The 25074-nt window shown below is 40.0% G+C and overlaps 1 protein-coding gene across 1 annotated transcript in view; it reads left to right on the forward strand.

Annotated features, from left to right (window-relative positions):
* Positions 1–15880, forward strand: part of NUCB2 (nucleobindin 2) — a 31001-nt gene extending 15121 nt beyond the window's left edge. Inside the window, exons 5-13 of the mRNA XM_054827825.1 lie at positions 3170–3273; positions 4910–5095; positions 5740–5830; positions 7383–7441; positions 8966–9058; positions 10095–10184; positions 10734–10904; positions 11221–11302; positions 11993–15880. Of these exons, the coding sequence (XP_054683800.1) occupies positions 3170–3273; positions 4910–5095; positions 5740–5830; positions 7383–7441; positions 8966–9058; positions 10095–10184; positions 10734–10904; positions 11221–11302; positions 11993–12105 (989 nt within the window). The 3' untranslated portion in view covers positions 12106–15880. The remainder of the gene's footprint in view (positions 1–3169; positions 3274–4909; positions 5096–5739; positions 5831–7382; positions 7442–8965; positions 9059–10094; positions 10185–10733; positions 10905–11220; positions 11303–11992) is intronic.
* The last annotated feature ends 9194 nt before the right edge of the window (positions 15881–25074 follow it).

Consider the following 25074-nt stretch of genomic DNA (forward strand, 5'->3'; position numbering starts at 1 on the left):
AACTGGGGAGAAGAGAAAAGCCATCTGCATTTTATAAATAACTAAACTTGATTCTGGCAGTGGATTCTTCAGATACTTCTAATCCTTTTTCAACCTCTTTTTTAATTTTTGTAGTGCATTAATTTATAGATTACTCACTGAGAACTGGTAACATAGTAGGACTATGTTTAAGAATACAACACGACATAGCATTTCATGTATTTACAGGGTAGAAAACTAATTATTTTTTTTTTAGTCAGTTAACACAAAAGTTTTCCTTTTTCTTTTTTTAAGTCCCCTTTTCACCAATTAGAGTTATTGTATGGATTTATAACAAATATTAAACATTTCAATGTAGAAGATTATTTTTTCTTATTTTTGGGTCAGTTGTAAGCTCGTGAATAAAGAAAAACATGTGGAGTGAAAAAAATTATCCATAGCTTTTTCTTAATTGCTAATGAAATTATACAAACTCAGGCAATTTCTTTTGATTAATAAAGTATACAGGTTTCTAATGATTCTGATTGCTGTATGTTTGTGTACCAAATGGTGCTATCCCTTTTTATTTCTTATTACTGAAGAATTTTTAAAGTTTGCATTTAGAACTAATTCTGTAAACTTATTAGTGGTTTCTTTTTGAAGACAATTAGTTGCTCATAAACAAAGATCCTAAAGATGTACTGCATGATCTTGTTTCCTGAAATGCTGTTTTTCACAAAAAAGCTCTAATAAAAAAGGCTTAATTTGCCTTAATTTGCAGATTATTTTATTATTAAAAACTTTTGCAAGTTACAGGGAGGGAATTCACTGAATTGAATAGGTAACGTGGCAATTTAAAATACTCCAAGGATAAGGATCTGTCTTCTAGGCTAAGCTGAATTTAGAGGTGACAAGTAGACTGAAGAAGTATGCATGTGCAAATATGTGTTCATGGGGATGTTACTAGGGTCAGGAAAGCATCAGTTTAATTTGGCAAAAAATATATTTCCATTGTAGTACCTTTCCAATTAAGTCTTTAGATGCTACCATAGCATAATTAATGAATAATAATACAGAGTTGGCTGAGGGCATCAGCTCACCTTTTTGTCCTTTGCTTTCTTTTAATGAAAGTTCTAGTTCAGAGAGTACAGTCCACTGGCAGCTAGACAGTGCAGACCAGTGGTAGCCCCTCCACAGGAGTCAGTGCGTTACCTCACATACCTGCCACACCCCATGTTCATCTTCCTCAGGTGGCTCTAGCTGCCAAGAGCCTGGTCTCGTGCTTCTATTGCAGGCAAGCAGTCCAATGACATCATGGTGACGCTCACAGTGAGCTAGTTGACAGCAGCTAACAATACCTGATTGTGTACATAGTAACTCTGTGTATTTTAAATTTTTTTAATAGTTTAATGGACTGATTACTTCTAGGCCTCTCTACTTCCATAAATCAAAAGTAACTAACAGAGCGTGCTTCAGAAAAATAATTCCTCCCACCCGGTCAGATCTCGTACAGTATAAGTGTGAGATCCTACATTTGGGAAAGAACAAGAACAAATTATTTCAGTTCAAAATATTCAGATGACTACTAAGATGTGAAAACATCAGGAGTGGGAAAACATTTTTAAAGTTTATAATCAGCCCTACCAGTGAGTACTTCAAGGACAAGAAGCATGGACAGATCATCTGTAAAATACAGGCAACATCTTGGAACATGTACAAAAGAGCATTCTATAGTAACAGCAGGCAGAGATGTGATTTCCTTTTATTTGTTTTGTTAATCTTTTCCCTGTAACACCACTTAGTATCTTATTCTTCCATCTGATCTAAAAAAAGAAAAAAAAGCACACAAAACACACTGTTTTCTTCCTTCTTAGATAGAACAGGTTTAAAAAAACCCACCAGATTTGAGATTATAATCTGCATATATTCAGTGCTGATCAAGATGTGTTTTTAAACATTTTCACCAAGATCCTACTAGACTGATCAGTACAGGACAGAAGAATGTTAGGGGCTGGGCCTCAGTTAATACAGTAATGTGGCCAGTAAATACTGTCAAATAGAATGAGTCTTTTCCTATAAATCTAAGAAATGGAGGAAAACAGGTTTGGGGGCTTTTTTTGTTGTTGTTTGGTTTGGTTTGTTTGGGGGTTTGGTTTTTTTGTTTTGGTTTGTTTTTTTAAGCATATTATTACACTTCTAAAAATGTTTCAAAACCAGGCTAAGGCGCATATATTTCAACAGAAATTATGATCTCACCAGGGAGGAATGATGGTTGAAATCTGCCCCAGCCAGTGTTTGCTGGTTTGTGATAATACAAACACAGCATTGAGTGTAAGACAGTTTGCTGAAGAATAGCGTGTTCAAAATTGTGTTTTCCAATTTTTTTTTTTTAAACAAAATATTCTTTGCTAAGCCATCTAGTAAAAGCTTGTCAAAATTGTTATACGTAAAATATCAAGTGTATGCTGCTTAAGATAGCATTATTATCTAGCATTAGCAGTCAGAAACCATGGTAACAGCTAGAAAAGCCTGTTGTAGAAATGTGTTTTGTTGTTAGTGCATTGCATATTGATATTGTTGGGTATCATTCCTGTCATAAGGAAGAGAGAAATGTTTGCAGCTTTTAGACACAGGACCTGACTCTCCACTGTCCTGAACTTGTTTTGCACAAATGAAATTTGATTATCTGCTTATCTGATTTGATATAATTGTACGCTATGTTGTACATACATCTTTGGCCAGATACAAGTCATTTGCAAAATGTACGGGGCAATAGAAGAGTCAGTCTTCTCACAGTTCAGGAAAAAGATGCAAGTTGTTAGCTTTGATAGTTGAAGTTATATGCAGTATCTCGTTTAATATAAAAGAATAAAATGTTTTTCTTAGTTCGTGAAGCTCAAATTGATTGTACTTTTCCTTGCTGAAACACAAGCCTTAATTTGTGCATGTTAATTTATTGCGTGCAATGCAACACTGACACATCAGGAGGAATAGAATGCAAATTGCTATCAACTTTGCTGATCTCCTTCAGGAAAAGCAACTTTAGATGTGTTGCTATAGTTTCCTCTAAAAGTGGAAAAAAATTATCCAAGCCTCAGGAAGCCTCAGGTACTTACAAGGCACAAGCTCCCATATGAAAGTTTTTAACTTCCTAATCTCGGTTGATTTCAAACTTATTTTAATGTTTTATATTTGTACCTTGTTCTTTCAGACACTGGCATAGACCATCAGGCTCTCCTTAAACAGTTTGAGCACCTGAACCATCAGAATCCTGACACATTTGAACCTAAAGACTTAGATATGTTGATCAAAGCAGTGAGTGCTAGATATAAACTGCTATTGGGGGGGGTGGGGTGGTATTAATTATTATGCTTTTTTTCTCTTGTAGAGGCAAATCCTTTTATATATACCTTTTTTTTATAATTTACATGCAGTTTTCATTTTCAGAGAAAAATCAGTTGTCCCCATTGCACACTTGAAAACTGTTAATGTGCATTATGCTCAAGAGCGCATAAATTTTGGGGACTTGCATTCATGTGCCAGTACAAACAACTTCGGAAATAAAATACACCTTTCTGGGAGCCTTTAAATTAAATAAAGTTTTGGTGGGGGTACATTTTTCCCAAGTGTGTTTTCTGATTGCTATTTCTAAATGATTTAGGTGTCTCACAGAATGACATAATCACCCCTAAACTAGCCGTTTGAATTTTGGGATCTATTATATATGTGTCAAGCTGCAAAGCCACAGCAGAGTAGAATTCAAGATACCGGTATTAGAAATTGCATATACTGGGCATGGCATTCAATGTCTATTTAGCAGATTCAGTATCAGTCACAGGTGTGGGGGAGGTTCAGTGTATGTCCATTAAAGGGATGCTGTAAGCTAGGCATGGCATGGCTTTTTTCAACTACTGGAAAAAAATACGCTTCCCAAGGGGAAAAAAGACTTTAATCTCAGATATGCTTTAGAGAGCGCTGCATGTCTGACATGAGAATTTGACAGTGTTTATATTTTCAAAATAAAGTAAAAGATAAGGTATATTTTAAGCTTTCTGTAATTTTTGTGGATTTTTTTTTTTTTTACCCTTGGAAAAATTTATCTCAATTTTCTGTAAAATTATTTTTTATAAGGCTATTATAAAGCCATTTCTGAGCATCATTTCTGGGAAAATTCTGGTTGGCTAGGAGAAGCGTATCCTCAACGGGGCAGTTCTTTCTCTTACATTTTTTTTGTCTTCTCATTTCTCAGCTGAGATATTGACAGAGTGTAATGGGCATTTGAGGGGGTCTTTGCTTTGGAATTGTTTTTGAAAAGGTACAGTGAATCTGAAAACTAAAATGTAAATAATGGGAGAGACTATATCAGGTATAAACATGTTACTTTGAAAAGCACTACTAAAACATCCTTTAATACCTTGAGCTGTCTGAAAATGATACATCTCTAAACTCTATCCAAGTACTTGTAAGAAATTCTCCCCTCACACCCTTTCTCTCCATATAATTGGGGTTTTTGATTTAATCTGTATTAAGCTACTGCAAACTAACTCCCATTATTAATGAAGGCACTTTTTTCATTAAACTGTAGGATAAGCTACAAATGTTCATATTCTGGAATAATCAAGGAGTTAATGGTCCTATGTGAAGCTGTGCTTAATTAGTATGGGACTTAATTAACGAGTTAATTTATTTTTAATTGACAAAAATGGACACCTTGATGCCTTCTTACAGTACTGTGTAGTTGCAAAAAATGCCTAGCAGTTAAACCCTGCATACAGATGTTTCTGCATCACTGTCACAGGCAACCCCCAGCTAGTCTACCTGATGTTTAAAAGGAGAATGGCGATATGGCCAGCCTTGCCCACAGCTCTGAACAATACACTTTTTTTAATGTCATATGTGTTAACATAATCATGTAGAATAATCATGCATCTACATATATCTATATTTTTAGGCTACAAGTGACCTGGAAAACTATGATAAGACCCGCCATGAGGAGTTTAAGAAATATGAGATGATGAAAGAACATGAGAGGAGAGAGTATTTAAAAACACTGGATGAAGAAAAGAGGCAGCGAGAAGAATCCAAATTTGAGGAGATGAAGAAAAAACATGGAGATCACCCTAAAGTTCACCATCCTGTAAGGCTACAGTCTGTTCTTACATGACTGGGTGGAAGCTTTCCTTTCCAGAGAGAAAAAGCTAATAAAGACAAGGGTGTATCTTGTTTGTTCTCAGCATTTGCCTCTTTTCATCGACACGGGAGCAGAGTGTGGGAACAATGCTGAGAGCATTACAAAACCCGCTATATATACCCCCATTTTTTCTGTACAAGTATGCTAGTTGCTGGCAGAATTATTATTTACAAAGAAGCTAAAACTCAGGGGGAAGAAGCCAGAATGATATTCAAAACTGTTGGGATGCCTTCGTGGTATGCCTGGCCTGCAAGGAACTGCATTACAGTACCATTTGCTCTAGAAAAGGCAACCTAATTTAACTCCCTTCAGCTATTCATTTCTAGTTGAGTCTGGGTGGCCATGACTGATTGTTGCAGGTGTTCCTTTCCACAGAATATGCGTTTCCTTAACACTCCCTCTTTCCCTGTGCCTTGCTGTCTAATGAAAGCATTAGACCTGACCAAAAGGGAATTAAAGAAAATTCCATTGATTCCATTTGCAACATGACAGAAAATAAAGCCTTTCAGAGAAACTATAATGCAAAGCTAACACAGAAAAATTACACTTAATCATCTTTTGAATAGTTTTTCTTTGTAACCAATCTATAGGGAAGCAAAGATCAACTGAAAGAGGTGTGGGAAGAAGCAGATGGACTAGATCCTAATGAATTTGACCCCAAAACATTTTTCAAATTACACGGTAAGAGGTTTAGTTTAATTTAATGAACAAGTGAAGTGACTTTCTGTTACCTTCTGCTGAGGGCAAGTTTGTCTTATGCCAGGATGAAGTCTTATACCTCAAGCAATTTGCACGTATCTGAAGAGTATAAAGGAGAAAATATTTATGTTATTGTTTGTAAGTTTACTGCAAAGTTTTAAATGGGGTTTAAAAGTTGAAAACAGAGTTTTGTTTAACTACTTATAAAATAATACAGCCAATAACCAGTAGTGATTTCTCAGGGAAGTATGGGTACTTAGAGGGCTTTCCGTGTCTCTAACTTTGCTTACACTACATACTAGCAATAAATCCTCAGAGGTGTGTATGAGAAAACCTGCTTTCTCATCATCTCTGCAGATAAGTGCCAGGCACCCCTTATCTTTGGAATGGTCACAGAAGTGCCATGCCTCTTCAGAAGCTGCAAGATTCCCTTAATAAAACAAAAACCAAAATGCCCCCCAATCCTGCCTCTGTATTTCTGAGCAATGTGCAGCTAGAAACAATAAAATAGTAGCAGAGGTGAGGATTCATCTCAGTGGGTATTTTGCTTTAAATGTGATTATATAAATGTGTAACCTTATATTCTGACATTGTTAAATGCTTCATAATACTTAAGCAGATGCTGCCTGATGCTGGGCTGTGAAAGGTTGAACAGTACATGGTATTTGACTAATCCCAAATATGATAATTTAACTGAAGAAAAGTGTTCCAGCTTGAGTCTGAACTTTTCTCTTGGTTTATAAAATATATAAATATGTATTATAGTAATTAAACCTTATTTCTTCTTTTTAGAAAGAGATCTTGAAAGATAATTTTCTGAATTTTTTTTTAGCTTTTTTGTTCAAATCTTACCAAAATAGAAATACCTGAAATAACCTTTTGCCTTAGAGCTTAGTAGATAAAAAAAAACTTTGAAGTGATTAAACAAAAAATATTGCATAATAACACTCATTTGAAGTAGACATTGTCTTTCAATTTCAGAGGTAGTATAACAATATTCAGAGTAGAATGTAGGATAAAAGATGGATTGTTGGTTATCAAGTATTCTCCTCTCTGCATTTGCCATGAAAAGTCATTTTACAGTGATCTCTTCTCAAGTGCTACATATTTATATAGATTTTTCACATAATTATTTAGGGTTTTTTGAGCATTAACGAAGTTTTTTTTAACCGATTTTTGTTGCTCCTGAATCTATTTAGAAATTTAGTTGTTAAATTAGGACAACTTGTTCTCAGTAATATTTTTTGGCGTTTGCACTCTGTGCAATCCTGTTGTGACCTATTTCAGTTTGCTAATCTAAGAAGTAGGGAGATTGCTCCAGACTTGTCTAACCAACCCACCAAAAAATGGCAATACAGTTCAGCCAATGACTGATAAAAAACCTAAGAAAAAACGAGCTATGTAACGAGCATCTTGTTACATGAGGTTTTTGGTCCAGATGAGATGTGTATGCTGATATTTGCTTAACTCATGGAGAACTATTGCGTGTATTACTTTCTGTACATACTCGTATTTTACACTCTTCTTTTTATAGATGTCAATAATGATGGTTTCCTTGATGAACAAGAATTAGAAGCCCTATTTACTAAAGAGGTAAAAAAACAGTTCAGAAACTTCTTTCAGTAAATGGTTGCAGGGATGTCTGTGTTATTCCAAGTATATTCAAGAGCTTTGGACTACAAGTTAGAGTATTCATGCCAAGTTTTGTGCATCCTTCATGCTTCTGTAAAAGTGTAAAAGCACATCAGCAGGGAGAATAAAGTAGTTGAAGCATAGGACTCAGACACCAGAGATCTAGTGCTCATGTATTTCTCTGACAGAGGCTTGTTTACGATTTTATAATTAATCTGCAGGACAGCTATACCTGTATAAATTGCAGTGAGAGAGCTGCACTCCTGCTCTGGCTAGATGCAGCCTGGTGGAGGTTCTGAAGCTGGATAGCTGTGCTCATTCAGTACTAATCACCAAGTCATAAGACTTGTTGAGAGAAAAAGGGTCACACTTACGTGAATTGGCTCAAAGACAGCATGGTGTGGCAATGACTACAGAAATTTCACATATTTTATATCTAGCTAATTTGGAACACATGTACATCTGGTAAAGTAGACAGGCTTTTAATTTCTTTAAGCCTTGGTTCGTTGTCTGTGAAAACACAAATATTAGTAGCACTTTGCTTCCCAGAGGGGTAATGATAGCAATGTACTCAAATTCTACATTGATGGGAATTGCAGAATCAATGAGTAAACGAAGAGCCTTGGTCTTCATTTTTCCAGTAGGTTCTGTTTTGGTATAGCAGAAAAAACCCTTAAACTTGCCATTCAAAGATCCAGTCCTGTGGCTGTCAATACCTAGTCTTACAATTTTTTCTAGATTTCATGAGTAAGGGAGGAAATGTTCTATACAGTGTATATAGAAGCTTATAAATTCAAACTACTGTACATTTTTGAAGAAATTAAATTTGCAAATGCAGATTTCTAACAATACTTTGTCATAATTTCCTCTAATACACTAAAGATGTGTGACAGTCTTTTTGATAGATATGTCCCACCATTTTGCAGCTTTATAGTTCAAAAACAAATAGTCTAGGGCCTTAAAATCACCTATGGCTAAGCAAGTGAAGCTAAATGACTAAGAAAGCTAAGTAGAAGCAAATAAGCATAAACTTACCAGAAAGACATTGTGCAAGAAGAGAAGTGGACCATTAAATTAAGCACTCAATTTGTCTTGTGATATCCCGAACACTTACAGAGTCAGCTGCATGCTCTGGTAAAAAAGCTACTCTCTCCCGTTCCAGAAACCACATGGAAACTCTGCCTGCTTTGAATCAAATGTAGGATCAGACTGTGCGTGCCAAGGTCAATTTTACTGTAATGTCCACAGCTTTGAATTACAGCAGACCACATGAATTAACTGAAAACTTCATTCTTTGCAATGAAAGGCTCACTTGTTGCTTAAATACTATGCTAAAAGAGAATTGCACACACGTACTCCAACTCTACTGGAAAAATGGTGAACTCATGTTTTTAGCAACATCTCGGGCTACTGTTCCAAATACACTCTGTCATTTGAATAAGCAGCCCTTTCTCCAAACTAACATTTGCCAATTTTGAATTTCAGCTAGAAAAAGTTTATGATCCCAAAAATGAAGAGGATGACATGGTTGAAATGGAAGAAGAAAGGCTGAGAATGAGAGAACATGTAATGAATGAGGTGGGGAGTGATGCTCAGTAGACCTGCTGATTTCCTTCTATGCTCAAGAAATACAGTCCTCCTAATATGAAAGGTTGTCCAAATACAGCAGAAAGGAACAACCTGTCACACTGAATGCTGTTTGTGCTTGGATTCACATAAAGTTACAGTTCTCAAACCCTGTCCCCATATTTGGATGTAAATGCCTGCTGACTATTTTTTATTTAAGAAATTCCAGAGAAGGAATTGTGCTGTAGCCTCCATCTTTTGCAGGTACTGAGATTCAATAGAAATTCCCTGTGAAACAGGGAAGACCCTAAATGTGCTTTTGCAGTTGGCAAATAGGTAAGATTTGGGTGTGAGAAGAGGGAGTAGAGCATTATCTTCTTTAATGTAGCTCACCTTTGTTCCTTCAGAAGAGACCTCAGGGCTCAAGGCATCACATATGAAAGTGAATGCCTTTACTAGTTCTGATAGGTTTTCGGGTCAGGATACAGAGGAAAGGGAAGAGGATGTTTCGAACCACCATGTTTTTCACTCGTATCTTTTCTGTATTCAACTATATTCCTTAAGCTTGAGGAATGAAGCAAGCCTGGTCTTCTATTAGTCATAAAGGGAAGCATTTCCTCCCTTCCCCTTAAAGTATTCTGACACAATTGAGTTGGGGTTTTTTTGATGGTTTAAAACCTCCCCATCCAATAGTAGAGATTACTCTGACTCACAGTTACAAAATTATTACGGGAAAGCTATAAAACATTTTTCTCAGAAAAAATCATGCATGCTACTATTAGCGTCGGGGCTGTGACCACAAATAATGTTTCCAATAAAGCCAATGAATTTTGAAGTAAAATGTGAGGATTTACTTTTTGTTTCCATTTTTGTTAAGCTGTATAAGCTTGTGAGAGAAGTTTTCAGAAGATGTTGCAGGCACTCCCTTGAAAATGGGACAGTTTAAAAATAAAATGGTTATATTTGAAGATATTTGCATAATGAAATTAAACATTAGCTCCACCAAAGCCCATCATTTAGGTTGATTTTAATTTTTTGCTTCAAATAGGTTGACATCAACAAGGACCGGCTAGTGACTTTGGAAGAGTTCCTGCGAGCTACAGAGAAAAAAGAATTTTTGGAGCCAGATAGCTGGGAGGTAATGAGAATGTGTTCCAAGTGCAACATACTGTACTATTACCATCAATCTCACCAGGCAACCAAGTGGCATGTCTCTGACCTTTGCTTTTTTTCAGTTCTGTTTTGCTGTGTGTGTGATTAAGCATCTTAGCTGAATGTAATGTACAAAATGTAGCAGACAATGTAATGCAGATGTAATCTTTATGGTCCACACACAAACAGAAAAGGTCTTGCGCCACCCTGTGGATTCTAGAAGAGCTTTTCCCACATGCTTTTCAAACAGAAAATGGACATTTTGTTTATGAATCACTTTGAAGGGAAGATAAGAGCTCAGCTGGAAGCAAGAGGAATTTTTTCTGCTACCTCTAAATCTGTGGTAGAATTTTGCTGAGAAAGTAGCTGAGAAATGGCTATTTTTCTGTTTCTTACAGTGAGTGATTTTGATGAAAATTCTGAGGGTTGTTTAGTGAACTGTACAATTCAGCTAATAATAATTTCAGTGGGAAGATAATAAAAATATGTATGCATTCCTGCCTAAGTATTCACGTTTGTATCTATTTTCTTGCAGACACTAGATCAACAGCAGCTTTTCACTGAGGATGAGCTGAAAGAGTTTGAAAGTCATATTTCGCAGCAGGAAGATGAACTTAGAAAGAAGGCAGAAGATCTTCAGAAGCAGAAGGAAGAGCTACAGAGGCAGCACGACCAGCTTCAGGCTCAGAAACAAGAGCTTCAGCAGGTACACTTAAGAGAACAGATTTTTTTTTTTTTCCTTTTCTGTGTCCTTATATGTGTGACAATCCCCAACTCTAGAGCATTCTTTACCTTAATTTTTTATGTCAGTCCCAGCTGAATTCTGATGGTACTACAGCAAAACATAATTTAGTATTGAGGATTATAGCAAACAACACAAGCATCTCAACTCAGTAGTATACCCATTATCGAAGACTTTACATTATGACTGAAAAATTTGTTTTCAGTGTATTCATTTATGTCACATCAGAGAAAGTTGATAGATTTAAGTTTTTCAACTGTGGTATTTTATTTTTCACCAGGTCGTAAAACAGATGGAACAAAAGAAACTACAGCAAGGAAATCCTCCTGCAGGACCAGCTGGAGAACTGAAATTCCAACCCCGTATGTATTTTTCTGTGTAGATACACAAATTTTAAAATATGATCTCCAATATAAAAGTCATTAAAACTATATTTTCTGTTGAAACTGTTAATATAATGTGGTTTTAATGATCTCTGTAGAGAGTTTTACTAAACTGTCTTTAAGAGGGAAGTATGGAACTCTTCTAAAGTTTTCCTGAAATCTCAGTGCTTTCAAATCCATAGTAAAAAAACAGAGTTCTAACTCAAGGTATCAAATGGGCAGAGGAGGATTGTGCCATACCTATCAGTCTAAAAATATTGATATCTATAATATCTAGGATTTCTGAGCATCCAGAGAATAATAGGGACATACAAATGACCAGGTCTGCCTGATGTTTAATGGCTGCATTAGCAGTCTTCAACTGCAGAACAAATCAAAGCATTTAAATACTTTCAACAAGTCTAGCCTCTGTGGCCAATTTACCAGCAGTTGGGTACAATATGACATGACAAGTTAGTTTTAGACAGTATGAGCGACCAATTGCTTCAACACCCTCAGAAGAAGATAGTGTCATTGTAATACAAAATTCTTGATTCTACTTACAAAAAAAAAAAAAAAAAAAAGGTTTTGTTTGATTGTCCCTACACTAGAAACTTTCCTGTCCAGACTTTTTACATTTGAGGTCAATTTCATTAAGAAGTTACAAATGATTTTATTCTTGTTTTACAGCTGGGGAACACAAAGTTGGAGATGCACCAAAACATCCTGCGGGAGGTGATCAGCCTTTACCACCAGGACATGTCCAGGAACCAGCTGCTAGAACTGATCAAGTTCACCCTTAACCACTTGTGCCTCAACTTTATAGCATCTTTATTAAAAGGGGAGGGGGGTGGGGGGTGGGCAGGAAATCAGAGTGAAACATGAACTCTCCACTTTCTTCCCCAGACTGTAAAATCATGAGAGTGTTAGAGATGAAGTATCAGTCAGATTTGAATCAGAAATTAAACTAATTTTCTCTCCAATGCATCACTAAGAAACACAACAAGGGGATAATTTTGAGGCTACAATGGAGGAGGAATTAAGGAAACTATTCATACTAAAAGGTTTTTATGGCCAGGGGACTGAGCTGTTGAACTCTTCTCTTAAAAAAAGGGAGGAGACGTCTGCCATTCTGTGTTTAGGCACAAACTGGAATCACCTCAGAGAGGAGTAGGGAACTGGCCTGAATGCCAATTTAGGTCTAGTTTTATGTAGAAACTCTTTCCGGAAATGCTGATAAGCAAAATGTGGGGAAATGCAGACCATAGATAAGGCCTACCGTTTCCAGCACTACCAAACCCTTTCTTCTTTGAGACCAAATAAAAATCAAACTTCTAATCCTTAATTACAGAAAAATTTGCACTTTCTAAAAATCTAAACACAGCAAAGAATTATGTGGAACAGTGAATATTTTTCATGTTTACAGTAGCCTAAGAATTTCACTGTAAGCCTTCAAAAGGAATACTGTACTTCTGGTGTACTGATCTGAACCGTCCTCCTTGTTGAGATTAATTCTGCGTAGCAGTTGAATACTCAACTGGCTCTTGGGACAGTACTTTTGCCCATTACTTTCATCAGGTGCCAGCTAATCTCAAAATTTTGCATGTTATTAAGTAAGCTTTTTGTGTTGATGGAAATATTGTGCAAAACAGAACAAGACTCATTGTCTTTTTCTGTGCAAATTATCCTACCTCCTATGATAATACCAGATTTTTCAAAATGCACCACGTGCTTCAGAAAGCTCTTCTCAGATATGAATCTTTGACTTGTTAAGAGTCTCACTATTAACTCTTATTAGTCTTTCAGCAGTTGGTGGAAGTTTATGAAGTGTCCTAAGACAGGGGTGCTACTTGATCGTATTATTTAGGTATTGAACCAGGATAGGTCCCTAATATTGTAAGCCAAGATTTTACAAAAATAAGTTAATTTTCCTGTGGGTTTTACTATAATGTCGAAAAGTTCTGTGATTGTCCTTGCTTGTCATTCATTTCAGACTGAAAGTATCCTAAAGCATAAACCCTGTTTGGGGTGGGGGTTTTTTTTGTTTGCTTGGGTTTTTGTAGGGGGTTTGTTTGTTGTTTTTTTAAACAGGGATTATTCTGATTGTACAACGCTGGCTTTGAACTGATACACATACACCTTGGCAAGCATCCTTTACATTTCCTTCCTGTTCTGTGGCTAACTGCTGACAGTGTCACTAAAGGAGATCATTTGGGTTTTGAGCAAAGAAACAGAGGCAAGCCTCTGTTTTGGAAGGATGTTCCTTTCAGCATAAGACTTGAATATTTTAGGCAAACTCCAAAAAGACAAAAAGACAGGAGGCAATTACTAACATTTTGTATTGACATTTGAGAAGTTTCTCACTCTGCAGAACTTTGATAGAAGCTGGGCATATCCTTTCACATTTAAGGCTTCTTTTATCAGGACTGAGTGCTTGCTTGTTCTCCACACAATATAATAGAACTCACTGCTGGAAGAGATTAGGTTTCCTTATCTGTTTCATCTTGTTAGTTGTCATGTCACATTTCCTCCATTTATACTACTCACACAATTGGACTTCTTTTACCTTTTTGTTTGTTTGTTTCTTTTTGTTCTCTATGCGAGTGGTTAACATTTTAATTTAGTTTCCAAAACAAGCATCTCCACTGTTTGTCATTTCCATGCAAGTCTAACCAGTTTGATTACGTATTTGTCAGGAGACTAAAATACCTTTCAACAACTTCATCTGTTTGCTAAGAGGCCCAGACGTAGTTACAACTACATCCAGACTAACGGAGTTTCTCAGTGCACAGCCCTGGCTTTGGGCTTCTGGCCTGATAATGGGTAACTGAGCAAGGAGGGAAACAGAGGGGGAATTATTCAAATGTTGTGGAAAAGGTGAGGGGAAATTTTTTTGTGTTCTTCCTATCCCACATGAAAGTTTAGAGAGGACAAATGATACAACCACAGATATTTGTAGAGAATCAAGGACTGAAACCTTTCGTTTGAAGGTATTTTTACCAAACAAATCATTCTTTCAGGCTACATCTGCCTCCTAACAAATGTCATTATATGTAATGACATGCTTTGTAATGTAATACTCAAGCTTTGGTTTCAGTGCAACCTCCTACATTTTAATTGTAAGATCCTCACTCTCACTGCTGTTGGAGATAGGCATTATATCCCCTCTTACCCCATTTACTTTGAAACATCCAGAGTTTTGTAAAGAACTGTTTTAACTTGGGTGCTGAACTCAGCTTCTGCACGCCACAGTGTATGAGTGTCAGTGGTGACTCTGAGCCACTTGTGGGAAGCCAGAGTTTTCACTTGTTTCATCATGAATTAGCATTAGCAAAAGTTCCTCGTTTTGCATTTCAACTAGCCACTGAGGTGCTTTCAGTGTAAAACGGTGCACATTTTACCTTCATCCGATACCTAAATGTTGTTCTTGTCACTGTTAATTTAATTAGTAGGCTTGCAGTTTAGTAATATACTACAGACTTTCTGTTCATTTTTAGAAGTGGAAACGGAGTTTTTTAAACCTTAGAATTGGTGATCAGGTTTATTTCTAACAATAATCAAGGTTTAGTCAAACTGACAATTATTTGCCCTAAATTATTGGAAGTCAGAGCCTCAGTCTTCAATTATGCTTAAGTTACCGAATTCCTACTGAACATGTCTTTTAAGTTTGTTGCCTAAATGTTTTTGAGACGAGAGGCCAAATTACAGCTTCATGCTCGTCCACCCAATTCAAAGGTCTCATATGCATGGCTACCTGTGTCACATGGCCACAAAGATAGCAAGGACTGAGTGGATGTTCTTTCAAAAGGTGGTCCATCAGGTCTGGTCTATCAACAGACAATGTTCACCCAATACTGTCCTTCTCCTCCTCCTCCGTAGAGGAAGGGTATCGTTCTTCCAGCCCAGGCTAAAAGAGGTCTCCGTCTGAGCGTAATAGAGTCACCAAACTATTTTTGTGGATCAGTTCTGAAGTGTAGTTTAAATAAGAGTTATCTGACTACAAGGAACATCTGCCTTAGAGGTTATGCAATGTGCTGAAGTCATGCTTCCATGTGAAATGTTTAGCAGAGTTGTTGCTTTTTAATGTGTGTGTTGTTTTCAATGCTGATGTCTTCTTTTAATTGGGTTCGCTTCCATAAAAGAGACTAAAAGTATTAGCCACTAAAAGCATGTTTCTACCATGGTACTGATTTCTCAGGAGCTTTTTAAAGTTGAAAAAAAAAATTATGAAACTAAGCTTATAGCTAAGTGAGGAAGTAGAAAGCTATGATCACAGATAAATAAGGAACTGGAATATCACGAGCACCAGTGCTTTCACCTGTACTCTGCTTTTCATTTAGGAGGTGATTACAAGAAAACTGAATGTAACTTCATACAGACACCAGTTCCAAGACAAAGATGCAGAGATATGGTTTTGTACTTGGCTGGGATTTCGATAGGAGGATGAAGGGATAAGATTTCATTGATGTTGTACAAATTCATATCCTCCAGTGCAATATATGTAGAAAAAAAAAGCCCCGCTCTGTACTTTGTATAGATTAGTTTTTAACTGGATTAAACTGAAACTCAGTGCAGTGACAGATGCCTAGTGTTTTATTTTAAGCAGGTGGGAAAGAGGCGGGTTTAGATCTGATCTATATGCACAACTTGGTATTTCTTCTTAGAGGCACTTCCTGTTTGCCCTTCACCTTTTGCTTTCTGAAAAGATGTGAAAAGGAATTTATAAAAAGATACAAGTGTCTTGTGTTCTTCATTGACACCAGCTGCCTCACTGCAATAGCTATTCACTAATTAGGTACTTGGATGATCAATTTTCTATATTCAGAAAAATACAAAACCAACTAATTAAAATGCTCCTGTAACAGCATGACAGACTCTTGACAACACCACACACTGCTTTGACTTGTTCAAATGCAAACCAGAAATCCCAGAGAAGGGGAAGCCCCCACAGGTTCAGTGGCAGATTTTGCTATAGGTTGCTTTCTCTTTGCTTACAGATTTTGCCCTCAAAGCCAGGTGTCAGCCATTTCAGGATGTCAGAATGGCTGTGGCCATGTGTCTCTTGGAAAGACCCACAGGACATGATGCCGTATCCAGCCACATTAGACTTTTCCATTTTGTAAGTGTATCTTAATTAAGCAAATTTTGATGTGTGGTGGCATTTTGTGAAGAAGTGAAGCTCTGAGCTGCAAATTGTCCTTTGCAATTTATGCAAAAGCAGGTAGCAGATGCCAGGAGCTGTCACTGAGGTTGGCCCAAGAAGTACTTTGTTTACGTCCTCGAATATGTGTTCCTTACTGAAATTAAGAGGTAGCTGTACCAAGGTAGTGAAACAAGAGTACCATCTGAAAACATAGCAACACTCACTGCAGTTTAGTTAAATTTCTAAAAATGAGATTTTATTTATTTGTTTTTACAGAATGGAAAATAGGGAACTGGCTTGAGTCCTATTATTTACGCATCCACAGACAGCAAATATCAAAACCATCTACATTTCTAATGCCTTAAAAGCTATACTTGCCAGAATCACTTTGTATCCAATAGTAACACTTTTTATATTTATACTATCCAATACTATGCCAAATAACAGCCTGCATACTTGCTTGTGTAGTAAAGTACAGTATCAGTGAGGGAAATAGATTTTTTTTTTTTTAATTTTTTTTTCAGAGCTACTCAGGTTTCTAAACCTGGTGTATTTTTCAGTGACAAATGCAGGGATAGAGCAGCACTGCAAAGCTGACCTCTCCATTCTTTGCACCTTTTCCATCAATTCAAGAAGCTGTTAGTCTGAATGACTGCCCAGCGACTGCTATTCAGGCAGCCCTCCACCTCCACTGTACATCATACCAAGCTACCCCACTGCATGAATTCAGAGCCCACCTAGGAGGAGATGATGAGTTATTCAGCCATGGAGTAGAGTCCTATGCAAATGTGTATGTATGGGAATTTCCACAATCACAGAGACACACTAGATACTTCAGTAGTAATGAGTTAGCCCACGTCTATTCTACAGGCTGTGCAGACCTTGCTAGTGCATTTAGTACCACGGAGAAGTGATGCAACATCTGTTATAACACAGCAATTTTTCACATGATCAGCACATACAGTTGCATACTGTTTCTTCACTAGAGGGAGCCTAAGACAAGGATTACCGAGCACTTTTAAAAGCTAATTAAGAAACAGTGGTGGCATAATAAAACAGGATGTTGAAAAGTGAATGATCCCTCAAAAGGCAAGCAACAACTGCTAAAATTCAAAAGAGCTTTTTTCTTTCTTTCACAAGGATGCATTTCTTACATTATGCTGTTTCCTTTGGGAAGAAACCCTGAAAGTACAAATGAGCACTAAACTAATGATACTTTTCCTGAAAACAGACACCTCTGTATCATGCTTGACCACAACTGGATAGCAACAATATGAGAATCACTTGGTACTTAAAAACCCAAGACACTGACCAGGAAAAGATGCTGTTTACATTTATAGCTGGAAACCACAGTCATCCTAGAGTAGGATACTACATGTTAGACAGTGAGATAAAAAGAAAAACGCAATACTGCACTATTTCTGCCAGAAATACACCTGGAGGAAGCAAGATCATACAGATGCCAACTTATTGTCACTCCTGATGCTGCTCAAGGAACAGCTTCTTTGGAGATAGTTGGTAAATTGTTTTATATTAGCTTTTTTCCCCCAGGAACTCTAAAGGTAAAAATTGCATATATCGGAGCCAGCTTAGGGATGTAATTCATTCAGTCTCTGAAGCTCCCAGGGAAGCACAATCACAAATGACTAGCCAAGCAAACTGATAAAAATGGTCATGTTAAATATGAGAACTGGGATTAAGGAATAGGGTGTTGTCTTCAAGCCATGCCTTAGTTTTTGATCAGAGTTTCCTTGTATCTCTGGCTTAATTATCTGTGTTCAATGTTATGCTGCTTATGACACATATAGCCATGGCTCATTCTCAGCTACAATAGTTTTCTAATTCTTAGTCGAAACACTGCTTCTATGCATTTTAATTTTTAGCAAGGAAAGAGGAAGATTAAGTACTGTAAGCGTTCACTCATTTGTGTTCACCGAGTATCATAAAGTCATCAAGAACTTATTAAATCACATATGCTATTCATAGTCTAAATAAGTAGCTGTATTTTAACTTTCTACTGTCTACTCAGACAAGAAAAATAACCAGCCAGTCATCTGCCCTGATGAGTAGATTTAGTTCAATCTCCAGGTAATTACAGTATCAGAATAGTCTTCATTAATTTATCTATTAATTATTTACAGCTCCCAAGTTGTATTTTAGTTGGCTCAGTCTTTGGATTAACAGCTGCCTGCCTTTTGGTTGGACTGATTGCTTTCCTGTACATTAAGCACTATAAACCATGTAAGTGGTTTCAAGCATCAAGATTTCTATTTTGATTGTATTACAATTTCTAAATTGAAAGTTATTTTTGCCAATGCTTTTATTCTAAGGCTAATAGGAGGGATGAGCGACTACAGCCAGCACTGGAATACTCCTTACCGCTATTGTGATCTTTAGCCACTGCTCCCAAAAGCAACGCTCACATGCTTTTGTTCCCATTTGCTTAAAAGCAACGTTTTCATTTGGTACTTTGGTGGCTGCAGGCAGGCTGGAGATTGCTAAGCCATCTGTGCTGTTACATGGCATCACAGACCTGCGCTGGCTGGATTCAGGCTGGATCCTGCGGCTCCCAACTGCCCACACGGCACCAGCCTCACGGAGGGCCAGGGATCACCAGTCAGTATAATACTCATTTGATCTCTGCCAGCTTATACATGCTTTGTGTTGTAGCTTGTCTTTCAGTCTAGACCTGTCCTAAATGTTTCAGATGTCCCTTGGGCTCCTCAGGATAAAGCCAGGGGTGTATCTAATATGCACAGAGCTTTTTTCAGTTATTATTTATAAAAAAAAAAATTGCACCATAGTAGTTATGAAATAGGGGAAAAAATAGCGCTGGGATTAGATGCAATGCATTCATATACGGCCACACAGGACTAACTGAAAAGATGCAGTTTGCCTCAAAGTGGCTAATACACATCATCCTGCTCAAGCCTGAGGCACTTGCGTCATCAGTAGAACTTCAAAGTGGTAACTCCCAACTGCTTGATGATACGGTTTCTTCATTACTAAAAAGAAACAGTGACAAGCTTATGCCTCTAAATAACCCTTTCACGAATAAATTCATGTGGAAGAAACTTTGGAGGCTGGCTGGCTGTACAGTCACATATCTGACAACAGCGGTGGACTAAACATTATTTAAATAATTGCAGATCTTCAATCGAGAGAATTTAATTGCATGTTTTAAGCAATAAAGCAACAAAATATTTTTATGCACTATCACAGTATAGTATCTAAACCTTTGTGAAGTGAGGAACCAACTCGTATTTATGAGTTGAAAGAATAAAAGCTAACTCAAGCTTATTTAGGCAACCATTTGCACTGTGTAAATGCAGCTCACTTCTCACATAGCTGTTCTCCTTGGTGCACGGCTGCTCAACACTGCCCAGAAGCTGGCTGCAGCTCCCACCACTGGCTTCCCAGCACTCCTGCAGCTGGAGAGGGAGGGCATCATCTGCCCATAGCTGGCAAAGAAGGGACAAAGCTGCCCTGCGATGCAGAGGGCAGCCTCCAGCCTCCTGCCATGTCTCCACAGCAGCAGAGATCTTTCTGGCACAGCATCGCCTGCCTGGACAGAGGCAAGGGAGAAGCAAGCCATGTAGCATCCCAAGCCCCTCCTGATAGCATGCATAATGCTGACTGTATGTAGCTCATGCAAGAGAGAGAACAATTAGTGTTCATGTCTTACTCTTTTTAATTTAGTGCGCATCTAACAACAAACACATCCCTTCTTTTCTTACAGTTCCTCAAAAAATACTACGCTTTCTTTGAACGCTAGAAATGAAGCATTTGGAAGAAGCTGGTTTGAATTACCAAAGAAGAAGAAAAGGAGAGTTATAGTCATAGGGGACTCCCATCTGAAGGGTACAGAGGGCCCGATACGCAGGGCAGGCCCTCCTCTCAGAGAAGTCTGCTGCCTCCCCAGGGCCCATGTCAAGGACATTGCTAGGAAACTCCCCAGCCTGGTACAGCCCTCTGACTATTACCCACTGCTGCTCCTCCATGTGGGTGGGGATGAAGCAGAGGCATGCACCACGAAAGCGATCAAAAGGGACTTCAGGCTCTTAGGGCAGTCACTGAAGGATTCGGGAGCGCAGGTAATATTCTCCTCCCTCCTTCCAGTTAAGGGCAGCAATGGTGGGTGGAACAGGTGGATGCAGTCCATAAATGCATGGCTCCATGGCTGGTGTCAATGCCACAACTTTGGGTTCTTTGACAATGGGGTGGCCTACACGGCACCGGGCCTGATGAACCCTGATGGGATTCATCTCTCTAAGGGGGAAGAGGATCTTTGCCCAGGAACTAGCTGGGCTCATCGACAGAGCTTTAAACTAGGCTCAAAGGGGGAGGGGGATAACATCAGGCTTGCCAGCAACATGTTGTGGGATGATGTGCCCGGGTTGGAGGGACGGGGCACTGGTGAAGGCCCTCGGCCTACCGCTGAGAGACGTGCTGGATGCACTACAGCACGCTCGAAGCCTAGAGGAGATGAGCCGCAGACTCCGGATGCAACAGGAACCAACGGGGTAACACTGGGAAGATACATCAAAAGAATCCCAGGCACCCCAGCCAATAAGTCAGCCTCATTGGGAGCACAACTGAAATGCCTCTACGCGAACGCATTGAGCATGGGGAACAAACAAGAGGAGCTGGAGATGCATGTGTGCCTGCAAGGCTATGACATTATTGGCATTGCGGAGATGTGGTGGGATAGCTCCTATGACTGGAGTGTTGGGATGGAAGGGTACAGGCTCTTTAGGAAGGACAGGCAGGGCAGGGGAGGAGGGGGTGTCACCCTCTACATCAATGACCAGCTGGAGTGCATGGAGCTCCACCTGGGGATGGAGGAAGAGCTGACCAAGAGAGCTTATGGGTCAGGATTAAAGGGAGGGCTGGGGCAGGGGACATCATAGTGGGGGTCTGCTACAGACCACCTGACCAGGGAGACTGAGCAGATGAAGCCCTCTATAGGCAGACAGGAGCAGCCTCATGTTCACAAGCCCTGGCCCTTATGGGGGACTTCAACCACCCTGACATCTGCTGGAGGGACAACACAGCAGGGCACGAGCAATCCAGGAAGTTCCTGGAATGTGTCGATGACAACTTTCTCCTCCAAGTGATAGAGGAACCCACGAGGAGAGGTGCCATGCTGGACCTTATTCTCACCAATAAGGAGGGCCTGGTAGGGGACGCGAAACTCAAGGGCAGCCTTGGCTGTAGTGACCACGAAATGGTGGAATTCAGGATCCTCAGGGCAGCGAGGAGGGCACACAGCAAGCTCACTACCCTGGACTTCAGCAGAGCAGACTTTGGCCTCTTCAGGGATCTGCTTGGTAGAGTACCATGGGACAAAGCCCTGGAAGGAAGAGGGGCCCAAGACAGCTGGCTAATATTCAAGGGTCACCTCCTCCAAGCTCAGGAGCAATGCATCCCAACAAAGAGGAAGCCAACCAAAACCACCAAGAGGCCCCCATGGATGAACAAGGAGCTCCTGGGCAAAGTCAAACAAAAAAAGGAAGCCTACAGAGGGTGGAAGCAAGGGCAGGTAGCCTGGGAAGATTACGGAGAAACTGTCCGAGCAGCCAGGGATCAGGTTAGGAAAGCCAAAGCCCTGACAGAAATTAGTCTGGCCAGGGATGTCAAGGACAACAAGAAAAGCTTCTATAGGTATGTCAGTGATAAGAGGAGGACGAGGGAAAATGTGGGTCCCCTCCGGAATGAAACAGGCGACCTGGTTACCCAGGATATGGAGAAGGCTGAGGTACTCAATGACTTCTTTGCCTCAGTCTTCACTGGCAAATGCTTGAGCCACACTGCCCAGGTCACAGAAGGCAAAGGCAGGGACTGGGAGAATGCAGAACTGCCCACTGTAGGAGAAGATCAGGTTCGAGAATATCTAAGGAACCTGAAGGTGCACAAGTCCATGGGACCTGATGAGATGCATCCGCGGGTCTTGAGGGAACTGGCGGATGAAGTGGCCAGGCCACTCTCCACCATATTTGAGAAGTCCTGGCAGCCTGGCGAAGTTCCTGCCGACTGGAAGAGGGGGAACATAACCCCCATTTTTAAGAAGGGTAAAAAGGAAGACCCAGGGAACTACAGGCCGATCAGTCTCACCTCCGTGCCTGGCAAGATTATGGAGCAGACCCTCCTGGAGACTATGCTCAGGCACATGGAAAATAAGGAGGTGATTGGTGACAGCCAACACAGCTTCACTAAGGGCAAATCGTGCCTGACAAATTTGGTGGCCTTCTATGATGGGGTTACAGTGTCAGTGGACAAGGGGAGGGCAACTGACATCGTCTACCTGGACTTGTGCAAGGCATTTGACACTGTCCTGCACGACATCCTTGTCTCTAAATTGGAGAGACATGGATTCGATGGGTGGACCACTCGATGGATAAGGAATTGGCTGGATGGTCGCACTCAAAGAGTTGTGGTCAATGGCTCAGTGTCCAAGTGGAGAACAGTGACACGTGGCGTTCCTCAGGGGTCAGTACTGGGGCTGTCACTGTTCAACATCTTTGTTGGTGACATGGACAGTGGGATCAAGTGCACCCTCAGCAAGTTTGCCAACGACACCAAGCTGTGTGGTGTGGTTGACATGCTGGAGGGAAGGGATGCCATCCAGAGGGACCTTAACAGGCTGGAGAGGTGGGCCTGTGCGAACCGCATGAAGTTCAACAAGGCCAAGTGCGAGGTCCTGCATGTGGGTCAGCGCAATCCCAAGCACAACTATAGGCTGGGCGAGGAATGGATTGAAAGCAGCCCTGAGGAGAAGGACCTGGGGGTATTGATTGATGAGAAGCTCAACATGAGCCGGCAGTGTTGTGCTTGCAGCCCAGAAAGCCAACCGTGTCCTGGGCTGCATCAAAAGAGGTGTGACCAGCAGGTTGAGGGAGGTGATCCTGCCCCTCTACTCAGCTCTGGTGAGACCCCACCTGGAGTACTGCGTCCAGCTCTGGGGGCCCCAGTACAGGAGAGACATGGAGCTGTTGGCCCTCCTCTGGACTTGCTCCACGAAGCTGATCAGAGGGCTGGAGCACCTCTCCTATGAGGACAGGCTGAGAGAGTTGGGATTGTTCAGCCTGGAGAAAAGGCAGCTCCGGGGAGATCTAATTGGGGCTTACCAGTACCTGAAGGGGGCCTACAGGAAAGATGGTGAGGGACTGTTTATGAGGGAGTGTAGTGACAGGACAAGGGGTAATGGGTTCAAGCTGAAGGAGGGTCGATTTAGATGAGATGTTAGAAAGAAATTCTTTACTGTGAGGGTGGTGAGGCACTGGAACAGGTTGCCCAGAGAGGTTGTGGATGCCCCGTCCCTGGAAGTGTTTAAGACCAGGTTGGATGGGGCTTTGGGCAAGGTGGTCTAGTGGAGGGTGTCCCTGCCCATGGCAGGGGGTTTGGAACTAGATGATCTTTGAGGTCCCTTCCAACCCTAACCATTCTATGATTATATGATTGTGGTCTTTCATCCCAAACCATTAATACTAAACTTTTAATCTGAAGCATCCACAAAGAGAGAAAGGTACAAATTTCTTCTGGAGTACCGTGCAATGTAACACACCATGTAACACTGCAATAGAAGAGAAAGCAATTCTGCTAAAGGACCTGGAGGATCTGAAAGCTTTTCACGTGCACATAGAAGAGAAAAGCACTTTCATGGCTACATGCACTGTTTATGTTTCTCCAAATGTATACAAGCATGGCAGGGCAGAGCTTTCCATCAAAATCATTTATGGCACTCGAGTGGCACCATCTTGAGTGGATAACACCACTGTTATAGGTAAGCAAACTGCTTTGCCATGCACTCAGGGTATGGTTTAATTTCTGGAAGACAGTAGCTGTCTGGATTTACAGTTGGTAGGGCTATGGTTGGTGTCAAAACAGATCATTATTCAAAGCAAGTGTCCACTTTAGGACTCAAAAATTTTCATCTCACTGTTGGAAGAGTGAGTGTTCTTTGTCTCCAGAGCTGTGACAGTCATTTCTTCTAACCCAGACACCCTCACATGAATACACAGTCACTCCTATGTGCTCACACAGAATTGTTCTTAGTAATACTACAAATTTTCTCCAAGTAGCTGTCTTAACTGCTACACTCAGTTCTCCAACAGCTGGTCGTTTCCCTCCCAGGCCCTCAGGAACTATGAGGATGCAAGCATTTTCCTAGATCTTATTTAAGATGCCTGGAAACCATTTCCCCAGAGAAGGCACATTCTGTTCACAGGAGGCAGCTTAATCTCTCAAACAGTGGTTGGTCGTAGGCACCAGATCTCTCTAACTGGGGAAGCAAACGCCCTTCAAACATATCTTTGGTTTTTCTTCAGGGGAATTTCACAGTTGGATCAGGTGCAACCGTGAAACCCATCCTTCCCCAACCCTTTTCTTTTTGCCTGTGGTATGGGCTTCCAGCACGCGTTTCTCTGGGGCTCACAGTGCTCAGTATCTGGGGAAGAGGGGGAACGTCCAATCAGCACCTTGCTGTGCTGTATCATATATTGATAAAATGTAAAGAAATCTGGAGATTTGCATTTTAGCCCTACCAGCGGTGGATGCAGTGCAATGTTTAACGGACATGCCAACTGCTGTGAAGTTGCTCACTTTAACTTGCAGAGCCCATTCCTTCTTT

The sequence above is a fragment of the Grus americana genome, chromosome 5, assembly GCF_028858705.1.
Source record: "Grus americana isolate bGruAme1 chromosome 5, bGruAme1.mat, whole genome shotgun sequence".
Lineage (NCBI taxonomy): Eukaryota > Metazoa > Chordata > Aves > Gruiformes > Gruidae > Grus > Grus americana.